Below are 16917 nucleotides of genomic sequence, written 5' to 3'. Positions count from 1 at the left end.
CCTCCATTCCCTTTGTTCGACATTTCTTCTTGAGAAGATGACAATGAAGTAGATAGGCATGTTGTAAGGCCTTCCGCTAAAAGTTCCTTTGGATTTACAGCGATTGCTCTCCTCCTTTGGCAGGTAGTTATGGTACTCTCCCTGTAATTGGTACGACGCTGTCAGTCAAGCAAGAGTGAGCCAGTGTTACAGTTGATACTGTTGCACCGGGAGCAGATGGGCTGTCCTACTTGCACCGAACATCAGCATAATAGGCTGGGGGAGGGTGGGGCATATCTGTCCACCTTTTTTGTTCTCATCATGATATGGAGAACTTTTTCTTACTCCGTTGCATGCTCTGTTCCATACAGAACTTGCTTGTCGATTGGTACCTTCAGGTTCGTTTAGCAATCCTAAGCCAGGTGTTATGGCTACCGTTGTTTTATCAGTTGCAGGGTAACAGTCCTACCCGGACTGATCTCCAGCATTGTACTGGAAGCTACAGTGGCCTCCCTCATTGTTTGTCGGGAGTATCGCTTGGGTTTCTCTTCTTTCATGAGGTACTTCAGTATCTTTGAATGAGGAGATGGTATTGGTCCTGTGTGTTGTGGCTTGTGCAGAGTCAGTGACTAGTAACCTCTCCGGGCTTCTGAGCATAGAGCCTGGCTGACCACATGACCAAACCTGTTCACCAAAGGGACCAAAGAATCTGGGTAGGGTGCCTGCATGGTAATTAATTGTATATTAGGGATTGCTGATTATGGTTACACACAAAACAGTCAGACTTAACATTCAACGTGTGATAGGAGTTGAATGTTGCATGCTGCTTAACTCTGTGATTTACTATTTGGTAGAATGATATAAAAAAATAATAAAATTGACTCAGAATGATATAAAGAAATACTAAAATTGACTCAGTCTTGCCTCAAAGGTTGCATTACCTGTAGGTTTATCACCTCTTATTTCCTTACTGTACCTGCCTTTTACATTAGACCATTGTGTAAGGAAGATAATTTGAAATGGGTTAATCATAGTTATATACAGTACCATTATACTGTACACCAACGCATAAAATGACCTCCCAAAACCCTTAAGGGTTGTTTGTGTTTAGGTCTATAATTGCTAGATAAATTGACCCATGAAATATGTCTTCACAAGTGTTGCCTGTTACCCAAGCTGTATTTGTTAGTGCTAAACTGATGTTCTATATCTATTTTTATTGCTCATTATCTGTACTGCACAATTATTGATATGAAATGTAGAAGTTTTACAGTGTTCTTTGTCACTTTTAAACAGATCATTCTATAGTACAGTAGTACTTTACCTCGATTTACGAGTTTATTTCTTTTTGGGTGCAACCTCACAACCTAAAATGCCCGTATTCTAAAACAATTTTTCCAATTAGAAATAAGGAAAATTGTCTCAAGGCTTTCCACAAGTCCATAAATATGTATATACACTTATTTTAAAGATATTGTGAGGGTGATTATTGAACAATTTATAATTCCTAACATCAGAATGAATAAAGATTAATAATTCACTAGGAAAAATAGAAATAAATGACAAGTTACTCTCTCTTTACTTATTGGGGTGAGTGGCAGCTGGCATGAGGGAGACAAGAGGAGAGGAGGAGGAGGAGAAAGGAAGCTCTTATTACTTGGAAGGAAAATCTCCCTCAATGAATAGTTCTGGTATGACATCGAGAGTTCTCTCTCCTGAACGACATTCATCACTAATTGAGTCGCTTAATTTATTTTTGGATTCTTGGTTGTCTACTTTTTACTCCTATGTTCAGTTTTAACAATGAATTTGTGTAGAGACAACTGCCTTTGCTTTTTGTTTAAAATGTCATAAAAATGGGGTAAAAAACATGTGAACGTGTAAACACTATGTAGGCGGAATATGAACACTGCATGACTGATTTCATGCTAATCTTGTAAGTAATTGTTCACAATAAAGCCTCATACAGCACAAAATTTTTGCTTGCAGACTGGTGCAACACTAGTAACTAATTCAAGTTTGTATGCATGTATCCCGATTTGTGCGTATTCAAAGTTACTCTTATCCATGGTACTGCTGTATCAGAAAATTCTAAATAAACATTGGTACAATAATATGATTAAGTCAACATAAGTCCTTGATGCCAAGAAGCTAAGGTGTGTACCCAAACAAAGGCTAACATAACATTAGGTCAGTCTGCGCCAGAACTTTGCCAAATGAAGTCAAGCTGCTCTTTCAGTGTTACCTATTTTTTTTTCCAATATTAAGTCTTATTTTCCTTTTTTCCTGTAATGTAAAGTGTTTGACACTTGAAAGAAATTTCCATGACAATATCAAAATGGGGGGAAGCTTCCTCTAAATTGTGAAGAATTTTACATGTAGAGCAAGATTTTTCTGTGATACCAGAAAGTCTTAAGGATAGAATCATGGAATTTGCTAGTAGAGCAGATTTCAAGTTCGTAAAGGTCTCAAAAAGGGAAGACATGGATAAAGCTGTACACAAATAATGAAAGCAAGAATGCTCTGTTGGCGTAAGGCAGATAATCCTAAAAGTCGCACTTTCTCACCTTGCTTTACACTTTGAAGTAACTGAATAAAGTTAGTAAGGGTTAGTTGCATCATTTTCAGTCTTTGCATTTCACAAGTAACCATGAAGCTGTTGAATGCTCAAGCATGGATTTTAACATTGATGTATTGCAAAATATTTAAATGCTAACAGTATCGTTACCATAATTTCAAACACCTTTAATATTTCAGTTGATTACTCATTACATCTTACAATCATACCTCTCGTCACGAAAGAATCTGCTTTCGAAATTTTCAAGCTGCGAAACAAGATGCGAATATTTTTATGACTCACTTTGTGAAAAATGTTTTATTTTAAGAAAAGAGGTTTGCCGGCCAGGCCAAGAATAAAATAGTCGCCCATTAGAAAGTTGAAGAAAATATATTTAGACAATAGAAAATGCAGTTGTAGTCTATAATAGGGGTAACTATAATAATACAGTACATATGATACTGTATATTTTGTATATGTACAGTATTGACTGTATGTATTGTATTATTTTCTTTTTATTATTACATGTTGTAATAACCTCTTAATTTACAGGTGTTAGCAGTTAGTTTAGGTATATTGATTGGTTCAAATGTATTTGGCTGTACAGTATTTCATTGTGGTTATAGTGTAGCTTTATTATAAGATTTAATGTGGTGTTTTGTAGGGTTTGGAACGAATTAGGCCATATGCACTTGAAATGTGACTCACAACACAAAAAAATCACTTTACGGAAGGCACTCCAGAACTAATTAGTTTCGTGTTGTGAGGGATTACTGTATTTGTATGTATATTTTACCTCTCTGAGGCTGTGGGTGTTTGGAATCCTTCAGGTTTAGATCACCATTTAGGGATACTGCACCCTGGTTATACCACCTAAATTGCAATTGAGGAATATTTTAGCAATTGGACAATGATTAAACAAACAATTTTATAAAAGTAATAATTTTCATACAAACCCATGACTCATTCGTTAAACAGTACTGTACTGTATATTCATGAATTTTCCCTGCCACACTGATCTATCATCCTCATTTTTGGACTTGAAAGTGATGTTGGTGAATGATGTGTAGTAATTAAAAAGAAAAGTTCAGTGTCAGCACGCATTTGAATGCCACTTTTTAGTGATTAGTGGGCTGCAGCCGAGTATTGTGCACAGACTTACCCCAGGGATTACAATAGCATAGGAATACTGGGCACCACCCTTTGTTTTGGCTCTGTCCATGGCAACCCAACAAGCTATTGAACCTCAGGTGAGATTGTTATATATGATCATTACGTTACTAGTTATTACATGATTGAGAAATTTTGGTCATGTCATTAAAGGAGTAAAATAATTGTAAAAAAATATGTATTTTGCTAATGCAAAGTTAAAAAAAAACTTAATGTCCTGTAATGGGAAAAAATGTCAAGGTTCCAAATACAGTTAACATGGAAATGCAATTATAATTCAGTTTTATGACCTCTTGTAACCAACGTGTAAGAGGTACACTCTGCTGACATGCACTTTGGTACAGTTTGGTCTTGTTAACAAAAGACTAAAATTTCATCTATTTTTTTTAATCAGTTTCGTTGTTGACACACTTTCAAAATCTCTGCAAAGTTGTTCAACATCAATGAAGAACTACCTTTGCTCACAATCACCTTCCATTCTGGGCTAATCAAGAGGTAATCTGTTTAGTCTTCAGAACTTCTGTTTACATAGTGTTAACAGTTTAGTAACAAGTTACAACTCTGTTAGCAAGTTTAGTAAGTATTTTTTGTTGTTAGGAGAACCACCTAATTGTCTTCACATAATGTGGTTAGCTTAGCACTGTATACACAAATATTATATTCTGGTTTTTCCTAGTACATCTCTTTTTATTCTAGAATTCTGTACAGTATTCTGGTTTTTATTAATTATTTTAGCCATCCAGTATATTCTGGTTTTTATTAGAACCCTACTAGGTGTTGGGCTTTGCAGAAACCTGAAACAAATTAAAGGGAAGATGAAGGATGAAAAATAGAAATGAAATTTTTAATGATAAGTTACACAATAGAAAAATAAATATATTTGATATACAAATAACATAACTTTTACAACATGTGTGGTCTTGTATGAGTAACGAGTTTGTATGAGAAACCAGTTTTTATTTCAAGAATTTTTGTCATTGATACTAGTTATCTATTTCAGAATGAGATTGATAGAGCACAACTTAATTTTGAGGGAAAGACGCTCTGGGAAGAAGAAGAGAAGTGACGAAGAGGGCACTACTGAAAAGAAGATTGATAGAACGAGCAGGTTCCGTCCATTTAGCAACATCAGTGTATACAGTGGTGTAAGTTATTTAAAGTACTGTTTATTCCTACATGAATGCAAACCCACATCCTTGAATAGGAGTATGATTTCAATGAAGCTGGACTTCATCTGGTAAAACTTATAAGGTGGTGTTAGTTGTTACTGGCGGGTAGCGGGGAAGTTCCACCCCTCACCAGCACACCAAGTAGCCACTTTGATTTCAGCTGTAGAGCAGTACAGACGTACCCTGCACTAAACAAAGCATGGATGTTTTATCTAATAACACATTTCTTTTCTCTTTTTTAGGTTGACCTATTGTCCTTGAGAAGGAGAATCCACACGTAGGCATTCAGAGCTGCCCTGGTAAGCCTGGCAGCAATTATGACAGGTCTATGAGTCGACAGGAAGTAGATCCCCATTCTTTGTGCCCTTTTTACAAAGGGCATGACTGTTCGCAATTATCCCTATGTGACGAGTGCAGGTTGCAATCGCCTTTGCAGTGATCTGAGTACAGTAGAGGAAGAAGCAGTGTAAGAAGATTCTTTGGCTTCGAGGTTTTCCCAAAGTGAAGAAGTCTTCCGGCTCTTACTTCTTGCCCTCTGGTGCTCGAATAGCTGCGTCTTCTTTGGGTTCCTCGAGAGCTGAGTCCTCTGAAGAAAATCAGAGAAAGAGGGTGACTAATCTGCCCCTGGGGCAAGCTTCAGGGGAGGCAGTTTTATCCTCTTACCCCAGAGAAGGTGATATTCTCTGCCCTTCTCCTCAAAGTGAGCCCACTGCTGTAGTAGGGGACATTTTCAGGTAGACCTGGACCTAAGGACCTTGTGGCCTACCTTAGGCATTGTTGGCTTTTCGTCTGCAAAGAAGCTGCTGAAAATCTTAGCTAATGATAAGACCCACCCCTGGGACTTCAACTGCTGTGCCCTCCTCGTCTGCTGCACCACCTAAAGAGGATTACTGGATGTGACACCCATCATGTAGTCCTTGCCTGCTGAAGGAGATCTTTGATCCTCCCCTTTTGTGGTCACGTCTGTGCCAACTGAGAAATCCTTGACAATGACCTTGCTGTCCTCCTTCCTGTCCGGTATCTTCGACCTCACCCTCTGTTACTGAGACTTCAGATGATGCCCGACCTGCCAAGATGAAAAAGTTTGTCTGTACAAGTCTTGCCAAGCTTCATCTTAACCTCCTTCAGGCTAGCGTGACGGGTGGTGCAGCAACTTACCAACATTTGATAAGGAAGTAATATGAAGACCAGAAAGTCTTCCTTTGTCTGCCTTCATCTAACAGCGAGATACTCAGGACAACTGAACGCAGAGGATCAGAGACACTTTTTGAACGAGGCCCTACAATAGGATGATAGATATCAGAGCCAGCAAGATCCACAATTTTGACAACCTCCAGGTACATGATTGCCTCTAAGCGCACCATCATCATGGGATGGTTCTCAGGCCGATTTTGTTCACACGGGTGGTTCCTAGGAGATAGTTTTTCACACGCACAATTTTTTTTACCCAAGCCACATCTAGAAACACCAGGACTTCACAAGTGAAGTCTCTAAGAGTCAAATTTTCACTCGTAAAGTTTCTTAGTGTCAGATCACCACGTGCAAGTTCATAATGAGTAAGGTCTACATGCATTGGGGATCTACATGTACACCCCCCTTATGTATTCTCTACACTCACTTAGGCTCAACGCGCAAGGTCCCCATGTTCAAAGCATTTGTGTACCACCTCACATGTAAATAGGTTTCCATGTGCTTATTAACCTTTTGCAAGGTCATCATGATCACATTTGCCCAGTTTTATGTTCTCCCATGCAGAGTTGTTCACCCAACTTTTATTCTTCGCATGACTGATTTTCACGTAATCATTCCCTGCTTGAACGTTCACCAGTGGGGACTTACAGTCTTTGTGCAGTCATGCTTCATGCGATAGGACTCAGAGGGGGAGAGACCCAACCCCTTCAGATTGGATATCCAGGTACTTTTGAAGTGGTTGCGAGGTTTTAGCTTCCAGACAATGTTCTTTTTGCTCTTGCCATCACTCAAGATCTTCAGCTGGTAGTTTGCACCAACTAGACATTCCAGCTAGAAGATTCCCTTCTCTCATTATTCCACCCATGTGGAAGAGAAGGACAGCCCTTCCCTTTTGCTTGAAGAGTCAAGATCGACCCTCGTTCATTTTGAGGCTTCATCAGACTATCACAGAGACTCCTTATCTTCAGTTGTCAGGCAGCCCATGGACACCTGTCTGCATGTACAGCTTGCTTTCTTATGTGCTTCCTTCCATTTCCCCCAATATGCATGCGAGGGCAAAGGGCACCATTCGTGCTGCAGAGGAATTGAACCCACTTACTGTCGTCCTTGCTTCATCCTACCAACCAGGTTCGGTCTTGGGCCCAAGAGGAAAGAGGCGGAACCATAAGAGCTGCCACCAGATCACTGCCAGACCTCCCCTTTCTCTAAAGAGTAGAAGTCCAGAGACAGCATTGTTCCTTCTGTATCTGCCTCTTGATTAGCACTGGTGGAGACAGAAGCCCAACGGAGCCTTTGCTGGAGAAAAACTCGCTGATGATCATACTGGCCGGTTTTCCAGGCTTTTAGAGGTTTTATTACTTGTGGAGATATTGACTGGGGGTTGGAAACCAGTTTCTCACTCTTGAATGAGTTTGTCCTGCGGATTTCTTTCAACATGGAGATGGTGAGCACTGTGTGAGCAGCCAACATGATGAACGACTTCATGCTTTTGGTAGATCCAAAAGAACTGTACTTTAAGATTTCAATCTATAGGTCCTACAGAAAGTCCCATCCCTTCATCTTCGAGGAGAACGTATACCAGTTCAAAGTTCTTTGGTTTGGACTGGCTACTACCCCCGAAGTATTCACTCAATTGTTTACATTTTTATCATCTTGTGCTCATGTCAGTGGTATTTGTCTGTTATGATACCTGGAGGACTGGTTGATCCCATCTCCTTTCGGAGGCAGCTGGTTCAGCACAGAAACAGAATTCTTGCCTTTTGCTATGATCTAGGGATTGTGGTACATCAGAAGTCTAATTTCATGCCCAAGCAGAGGATGTAGTACAGTAATCTCTTGGCATATCACTCTTCACCTATCACTCCCTCAGTACATTGAGGATTTATAAATGTGTTACAGGTAGTTGTTGACTTTCGACCGAGATAGGGACCGAGAGACGCTTCATAACTCAATCTGTACGTATGCCAAACTTTTAAAGTGAAGTTTCCCTAAATTTATTATGCTGTGTCATGACACTGTGATCATCTTTGTCATCTTTTAATCAATAGTTTCTTTTTGTATATCTTTATTTCATTTTCTTGGTTTATAGGATATCATATGTTTTTTTAAAGCATTAATGTATTCCATTTTTCAATTTGGTCATTTTAACAATCAACAATTACTGACTTTTTTGTTTACGAACTTTCTTTCTCGGCGTCTCCCCCGGCGGCCGAAGCACCTGAAACACATACCCATGACGCTGGGGAAGAGGTAGCACCCGACTTCCCCCACATAGGGTCTTCAGTAGAGACGGGCCCTGCGGGCACCAGGACCTCGTCTCCCACACACACTCCCGCACCTCCCTCTGGCCCCTCACATGCCTGCATCACACCAGAATCTTCCCCCACAGACAATTCAGACTCCTGGGGAAGGGCAATGGGCCACTTCCCCGCAATGGACTTACCTCGTCCCCTACTCTGGGTATAGGAAGATGGAAGGGAGCCTCGTTCCGACAAGGCATCTGGAGACCCCAAAGAAGAAGACACGTTGGCTTTCTTGGGCGACTTCTTGGCCGCCTTCTTCTTCTTCGTGCTATAAAGGACCCACTGGATCTCACTCCAGGACTCGCACTCCGAGCACGTGGTGGTAGGGGAGCACACCTGGCCCCTACATGATGAACACAGCGAGTGGGGGTCAACCTCGGGCTTGGAGAGGAAAGCCCCACAAGACTTACCGGCCACGGGCTCAGGGCAACGGCGGGGATGCTCCATAACGAAACACTAACACACCAAGAGACACAGGGACACAGAGGAAAGGATAAGGGTAAGGACACGTGGGGACCGCGTGGTAGACACAAAGGGTCGGGGACACAAAGGGTCGCACTGGGTAAGAGAGAGCGCGGCGAGATGGTAATCACGTCGCGACCAGAAACTTACTGAGGAGCACGACCTGAGCTAGCACGCTCTCCAACCCCAGGTCGCCTCAGGGCGCGTATTAATCCGCCTGAGGTTACCCCCATAGAAAACGGGAATAGGGTAAACTACACAAAATTCTGGTCGGTTGGGAAGAGTTACCAGTAACTCCTAAGAAAGTAGTTCTAGGTAAGTATGTTAGGAAAAATACAAATTACTTAAAAATTTGTGATTTATTAAAGCCCGTTTGTATTGTATTTTTCAATTTTGGGAGCATTTTAATAATCAGCAATTATTTTTTATTTACTTTTGGTAGCCATCAGCTGATTTCAGGGTCACACTAATGTATTGTGATTATGCGTACATACAAATAACAAGGAGTATCGTTTATGTAATTTCTTAACTTATTCAAAATATGTTCATAATGAATATTACATCAGCACCAATATGTTATAGGATATAGTTTTAATACAGTTCGTTTATAGCCATTATTATTAGTTAGAGTCAAGCCTCCTAAAATGTGAGTTCCTACTTCGCAGCTTCAGTTTTACGAGTTTATGAACAACGCAATATCTATTAAATAAAAATTCTCATAATCGTGATAAAATTCACGCTGCGCGATGATTTCAAATAGCCTGCGCTCCTTTACACTGGGAATGCTTAGCAACACTTACCTCTCCCTCCACGCTAATGCTCCAGGTCTTGCTGTACACTGTATATCCTTTTACTATAGTAAAAAAAATTACAGCAATATTTGAAATAAACCGGATTAGGATTAAACTGGTGAGAGAGAGAGAGAGATGTTTCGATAAATATCGATCGACTATCGAAGATGAAACAAAGAAAATGAAATGCATAAAATATGATATTCTGTCAGAGTTTTAGATTCAAATTGACGCTATGTAGAACTCGTAACGACAGATATAGACCCATGAAATACTTAGTATTGTTACTCGATATTTTGATTATGGGAATACTAACTTTAATCGATAACCTATTGAAAGGAAATCATTTGATTTGCCCGCTCATTTTCCACAGCTTCACCAGAAATATGACGTCACCAGACATATGATACAAAAGGAACTCTATAGATATTAAGATAATTCTATATTTTTTATTTGAATTGGATACTTTGTGTTATCAATAAAATAAAATACTAAGTTACCAAGATAAATTAATTCATTTTCATAGAAGAAAATAGATTATTTCTAAGGAAGTAGTTGTCCTATTACTGTACTATTTCCAAGACTTGTGACATCACAGTGAAAAAAATGGTTGTAAAGTAAATTTACATCGTAGATTCCTCTTTATAGCGCTTGTGTGGGGGTCCAGATAGGTTTAATATTTTTCAAATTTTAATAATTTTTTATAAATAGTAATTGTTTAGCCAAAAAATCAATAAAGTATATTACATTATTTCTGTATATACTCGTGTAAGACTTGCGATCTTGCATAGTGTGCAACCACTAAATTATCACCCATAGAAAATTACTTAATCATATACAGTATCAATCATATACAATATCTCGTGTATCTTGTGAGTTCTTTTCTTGAGACCAAATTATGATAAACTGACCTATTTTTCTTCACCTCTTTATCTTGACTTAGTTCAACAAGTTGAAAATGCAAAGAGAATGAATGATAAAGTATTGTTAGTAACGCTACATATCAACAGGGACTAAACACTTTTAAACTTGGATATACCATTAAAATCGACAGTAAATGAAATATGAGAAAATTTTTTGCCTGAAAAATATATGCCTTTATATGGTAAAATGAAAATGGTAGTCCAAGTAAAAGTAAGTTTTCGGCTAAAAAGTGTTTAACAGTGTATAATAAGCTTATAAAAGAAATATGTAGAATTTAAAAAATATACCATAGATTTCTGTATCTAGTTTTTGGTATTTCAGCTATCATGGGGGACCCAGGAACAAAACACCCAATTAAAGGAATTAAAGTGCAGTACAGTACTGTTAATGCTTACAGGCACAGCGGCAGCAAGTGTCTTCATGAGAAAAGAGTGTCAGCACACTTAGGAAAGTAGCGTGACCTTTTCTCATCCAGCGAGAGCTACTGGCTTGACAATGGACATCTCTTGTCTGGAGAAGCTGGTTCCTCACAGGTTTCTCTGCCAGTTGTGCTGTCTGATGAGACACTGGTCAGCAGCCAATGATCCCCTACATCCTCTTGTTCCAGTGGAGCAGGAGTTATGGGACAATCTACCTTGGTGGTTGGAAAACAACAACCTCAAAAGGATTTTTCTGAAACTGATGCTGTTCACAGACATGTCATAGGAGGGATGGGGCCCTCACTTGTGGAACCAAACCGCTTCTTATTGCTGAACTTGGCAGTCTAAAAACAAAAAGTGCTGCACTTCAACTTGTTGCAGATGGAGGCAAAACTCTTGGTGCTGCAAGCATTCCTAAAGTCCCTGATAAGTCACTTGGTAGCATTGATGAGTGGAAGCTGTCTGTGCATATGAGGAGCTTCTAACAGTCATGTCCATCTACAGCCCTCAAAGCCAACTGTGTGGAACGTCACCCTAGGTCACAGGTCCCGCAAAGGGTTCTTTGGTTCCTCAAGGGGCACCATACTAACCTTTGAGACATGCATCAGATAATGATCTGACACTTAAGACTGTTTTCTTCCTTGCTCTAACCATGCCAAAATGAATAGGCAAACTCTGGTATTTCATGTCCTCAGTCAAACTGATGGATGAAAGAAGATTCCATTCTCCTTTGTTCCTGAGTTTATCGCAAAAAACTCAGAATCCTGCTATTCATCACCCTGAGTTTGAGTCCTTCTCCATCTATCCCCTTAAATTAAGGATGCAATCAATAATCTGTATTATTTGTTTTTTTTAGGCCTGTAAGGGCCCTACAGTACTACTAGAAGTGCGCTCAGCCCTTCAGATTGTAGCACCAAAATCTTTTCTTGAGTGTAGGCAGGTTCAAGAAAATCCCCAAGAACACCATATATTCTGGCCTCAAGAAACCATCAAGCGGGGTATAAATTTTAATATGAGGATAAAGAAGAACTTGCTCAAGCACACGCTCACGAAGTAAGAGGGATTGGGTCACACTCTCCTCCAGGAAAATCCTGTAGTTGTGCAAGTTTTAAAGACTAGTCTTGAAATACCAGGCAACCCTCTGTGGCAGAATACCCATAAGTTTGTAGACACATTCTGTTCAGAACGTTGTGTAGCAAACCTAGCTCTTCCACAGAACAAGAAAAATCTCATATTAGATATCAGTTGTAATGCAATTCTAGGAGGAGAGATAAGAATATCTTGGCCATTTTCCTCTTTCCTCTTTTCTTTACCCTTCTTTGGATCGTTGGGTGTAGATGCAGTAAGCTGCTGTATCAAGTAACATTTTTTATTCATGTGAATATTGAAGTGTCTCCCCCATCCTCCTTACAAGGGGGGAGGATGGACACAATGTAATTAACCCATTTCTTTAAATTGATCACACATTTAAGACATCGTACTCTGTAGGATAGAGGTTCCTTTATGAACATGTCTTTTGACAGACCAAACTGTCACCTATCTAAGGTTGTTAAGAGTGGATAGGAGTCAACACTTCTGCACCTCTACATGTCTGAATGTTCTGACATCACAGGTTTATAAGCCAGCTATTTTGGTTATAGGAACCTCCTCCCTACCAAGAACAAGTCTCCTATTAAAGGAAATGGGTTTGCATTTGTTTAGGAACAAGTTGAGATTTTAAAAGTAATTTGTTTTTTCCTAATCATGCAAACTTTAGTCCTTTGTATTACTTTGTATTACGCTTTCTGCCTAAACTACCTCGCAAGTCCTAGGGGAAGGTCAAAGTTGCTACTCAGTGTGCTGTCGATGGGAGCTGGCTTTCCCACCACTTCTGATAACTACCAATACCTCATTATAAGTTTTAACAGTAGAATTCCAGTTTTGATAACATACTCTTATTAAAGGACTCAGGTTTGCATAGTTAGGAAAAATACAAATTACTTTTAAAATTAATGATATTACATTTGTATCCTAGAATTATATTGATGATATATAAGGGTGCTGAATTTCATTTGCCAAAAAATGAAAATTAACCTTTTATAGATAACCCAAAACAAAGCAAAAATTTGGCCACTTGAGATAAAACTAAAATATTTTTATAGATGTTTTTTAGATCAAGATACCAGCTCACCAAAATGAAGGGAGCATTTTCTAGGAGAAACTAATGAACTACGAAAGTCCACTCTTCTATGGACAAATAAGAATTACTCTTTAGTTTAGCTGCAGGGTATGTAATTGTAAAAGTTCTTGTCACAAATGCATTATGTACTATATAAAAAAAATTTAAAGAACCAAGATAAACTGACCAGATATTAGGAGGATCATATTCTATTAGCCTGGGCATCCTTTGGACATTTTTGGTCATGGTTAGTGAAAGGTTTTCTAATGTATTGTGATATCAGGTCATACTTACAAAGATTATTATTATATTCGTATTGAAGTTTTTCTAGATTATAAATATTTGATTTGTTTCAGTTTTCATTGCTCTTGTGGCCCTAAAAGGGATTAGTGCTGTCATTGCAGTGTATGCATTACTTGAGGGATTTTGCTGCATCCCTTCTACCTACCTCTAGCCGCTGTCATATTTTTACCATTTACCTCAATAATTTTTCTTCCCCTTATGAACCAAGTAATTGTCAGGGTAATTTTCCTGGGAATTGTCAGAACACCTAGTCTTGTACAGGTTATTTTTTTACAATAAGGGCACCTGCACAGAGATTTTGTAAATGTCCCAAAATTTGTTTCTATGCTAAATATAAACCATTGTCCTTTAGGTAGGATATGTTTTCAGCGCAAGCTGGACAGCCGTTGAATGGTTTTAACGAGCAGTTAAGCAACTGGTGGGAATGAAGAGGAGGATCCCCTTTCCTGCCAAAGTCTCTTCACATATGATTTTGGTCACATTGAGTATAAACCTACCCATGCGCCCTTAACCCTTTTACCCCCAAAGGACGTACTGGTACGTTTCACAAAAGCCATCCCTTAACCCACATGGACGTACTGGTACGTCCTTGAAAAAAAATGCTCTAAAATTTTTTTTTTCTTCATATTTTTGATAATTTTTGGCGAAAATTCAGGCATTTTCCAAGAGAATGAGACCAACCTGACCTCTCTATGACAAAAATTAAGGCTAATAGAGCAATTTAAAAAAAATATACTGCAAAATGTGCTGGGAAAAAAATAACCCCCTAGGGGCTAAGGGTTGGAAATTTCCAAATAGCCTGGAGGTAAAAGGGTTAATTGAACTTTTCATTATCCTTTTTCTTTCAGGAAGTTAATGCTGTCAATTGTTACAATGTGAACCAAGACACTCGATCAAGGGAGGAATGACTTTATATCTAGTTTTTTTTGTTAAGCCAGCTGTAGATCAATACTCTTGGGTCATCATCTACCCTGGTATCTGGGCGGGACAAGTTGTTTGGCTCCTGTTTCGGTCCTTGCCTTAGTCTCCCACTCTGAGAGGTGAAGGAGCTCTTTAGTTTAGTGCCAGGGCACATGGCCAAACTTGACTCTGCCTTGGCACGACCCCTCTGTTCATAAAGCATAGAAGGGCACAGAGATAAGAGGGCTTTGTGCCCCATGGGGGTTCTGTGGTGCTACCTGAAGACCTGGGTGTTGGTGACTTCCTAAGCATGGGGAGATTCAAGAAAAAGGTGTCTAGAACACAGTCTCTTATGGAGTTTGGGAGTCAATCCGTAATGCATACACCTCAACTGCTGAGAGAGTCTAGGTACCAGCTAGTACCGGAACTCGCAAAGTCAGGCTAGGTCCCAACCTTGCCATCAAGAGAAATCTTGCAGTCGGCCTGATGTTGAAGGTTGCGGTGTGTAGTCACCAGACTAGCTTCTCAACCTTTATTATGTAGGATTGTGGTGGCGTATGTGGTAACGTCCCTGACTGGTAATCGCCAGACTGGGGTTCTAGTCCCACTCAAGCTCCTTAGTTCCTGTGGTTGCTGCAACCTTACCATCCTTGTGAGCTAAGGATAGGGGGTTTGGGGAAGCCTATAGGTCTATCTGCTGAGTCATCAGCAGCCATTGCTTGACCCTTCCTGGTCCTAGCTTGGGTGCTGATCTTACATATAAATGGTCAGTCTTTAGGGAATTGCCTTGCTTGCTAGTCGTATGTCACTGTCCCTTGCCTCTGCCACTCATGAGCTCCCTTTAAAAAACCTTTAGAAACCCAGTCTTGGTTGCTGCTCAAGTAGTGTTATAGCTAGCCTAGATCCCATATGGAATGGTAAGCATATTGTCTATGATAATGTATTGATGTAAATCTGGAATGGAGGCAGAATGACTGGCTCTTTACCTCCATTCTTTCTGCCCCTATCTTAGGGACATATCAGTCAAAGCGCTACTCGCTGGATCTGACTGATGATGGTAAACTACACTTCTGAGTTCCATTCTTCAGAAACTAGAAAAGTTCTCCATCCTCCCTAGAGAGGGGGTGGAGGGTGGAATATATACCAACCCATTGGTCATCATTTGCCAGATATATTCTGAACTGCTATCCCCTTCTGGGGAATGGATCCCTCCTTTGATCACCTACCAATCTTCTTGGACAGCCCAGCCCCTATCATTTTGTTCATTCCTTTGATAGATAGATAGTAGGTTACTGGAGTCATCTCCTTTTCTTCTATATGGGACCAGGTAGATTGACATTTCTAGGGAAGAAAAGAACCAAGTTCATTTCTAGGGGGAGTTCTGACCCACCAAGCAGTTGAGTCTTCCTACCTAAAGGATGATGGTTTGTATTTCTCATAGGAACAAATCATCAATTTAAAGAATATTACATTTTTCTCTGCTTTAAAACCTGAGTCTCTTAGTTTATACTTCCTTCCTCAACCATCCCTCATAGTTCTGAGCCTAAAGGTCTTAAGTGAAGAGATTTTGACATTCAAGGGGTCAGGGCTTCTTGTCCTTGTTCCCTCCTGTTGTTTAACTGCTTAGTAAAACAATTCAATGGTCGTCAAGCTTGTCCTGAGAACATATTCCCTACCTAAAAGACTTGGGTGTGAATAGCTAGGAAAAATGCAAATTACTTCAAATTTGTGATATTCCCATGTAAATTTTGTCTGCCAAAATGACCCAGCCACACCTATTTTTTCACACTAACAGCTCATAATGCTGACCAGCCTTTTTCAACCGTAACTTTATAGTGTAACTGTTGGGGTGCCCCCCCTCTGAATGCTTTACCAGGTCCCAGTACTAGGTCATACTAGGCTTCGTGATATTCGAGAGCTTGAAGGGCTGTAAAGTACATCCCTAGAAATACTGTATGAGCAAGACCTAGAATTGCTTGAGTGAAGTTTGACCTTACCAGTACATGGTGAGCTCAAGTTACTGTTGCTCCCAAGGCTAAAAGAATAGCCGTATTTAATATGGGAATTTAGAATGGAATAAAGGATTGGATTCCAGCTGGAGGTCAGCATGTACCTAACTCAATGGTTGGCGATAGACTCCTATGGAAAAAAATCTCAAAAAACCTAAAAATGAATAAGTCTTCAGATGTAATAAACAAAATTATTTGTCATTGGAGCCCATTTATAATTTTAGATGTGTGTTGGCCTTGATAGGGACCTCTCGAGTAATATCTCGTCATTATTGAATTATGGTTAATTAAGTAGTAATTAGGCCGTGAACTAAGAGTTCTGGATTGAATTGGTGAAAACATTTTACTAAGCCCGTTGTTGATATTGCTCTGAGAGATCTTGTAAGAGGCCATGGCACTGACGTCTACTAAGTGATATGCATGATACCCGTGTTTTTGCATTAGTTAACTTCTCTGGTGTATAGGATCCTTGGGGCCACAAATATGTAAGATTGGATAATAGCAACAGCTGATTCCAAGAGTAAAATTTTAGAGAATAAGAGAATGGGGAGTAAACCTTTGAGAAGGTAGGTCCTGTGTTGC

The 16917-nt window shown here is 39.6% G+C and overlaps 1 protein-coding gene and 1 pseudogene across 1 annotated transcript in view; one reads left to right on the top strand and one right to left on the bottom strand.

Annotated features, from left to right (window-relative positions):
* The window catches only part of Cpsf160 (cleavage and polyadenylation specificity factor subunit 1), a 190410-nt gene that overhangs the window by 74913 nt on the left and 98580 nt on the right, over positions 1-16917 (top strand). Inside the window, exon 17 of the mRNA XM_068372732.1 lies at positions 4707-4851. Coding sequence (XP_068228833.1) covers positions 4707-4851 — 145 coding nt within the window. The remainder of the gene's footprint in view (positions 1-4706; positions 4852-16917) is intronic.
* On the bottom strand, positions 16222-16776 carry LOC137639203 (cytochrome c oxidase subunit 3-like; annotated as a pseudogene).

The sequence above is a fragment of the Palaemon carinicauda genome, chromosome 4 (assembly GCF_036898095.1).
Source record: "Palaemon carinicauda isolate YSFRI2023 chromosome 4, ASM3689809v2, whole genome shotgun sequence".
Classification (NCBI taxonomy): domain Eukaryota; kingdom Metazoa; phylum Arthropoda; class Malacostraca; order Decapoda; family Palaemonidae; genus Palaemon; species Palaemon carinicauda.
Note: the sequence above shows the minus strand (reverse complement) of the source record. Positions and strands in the feature narration are given on the sequence as shown.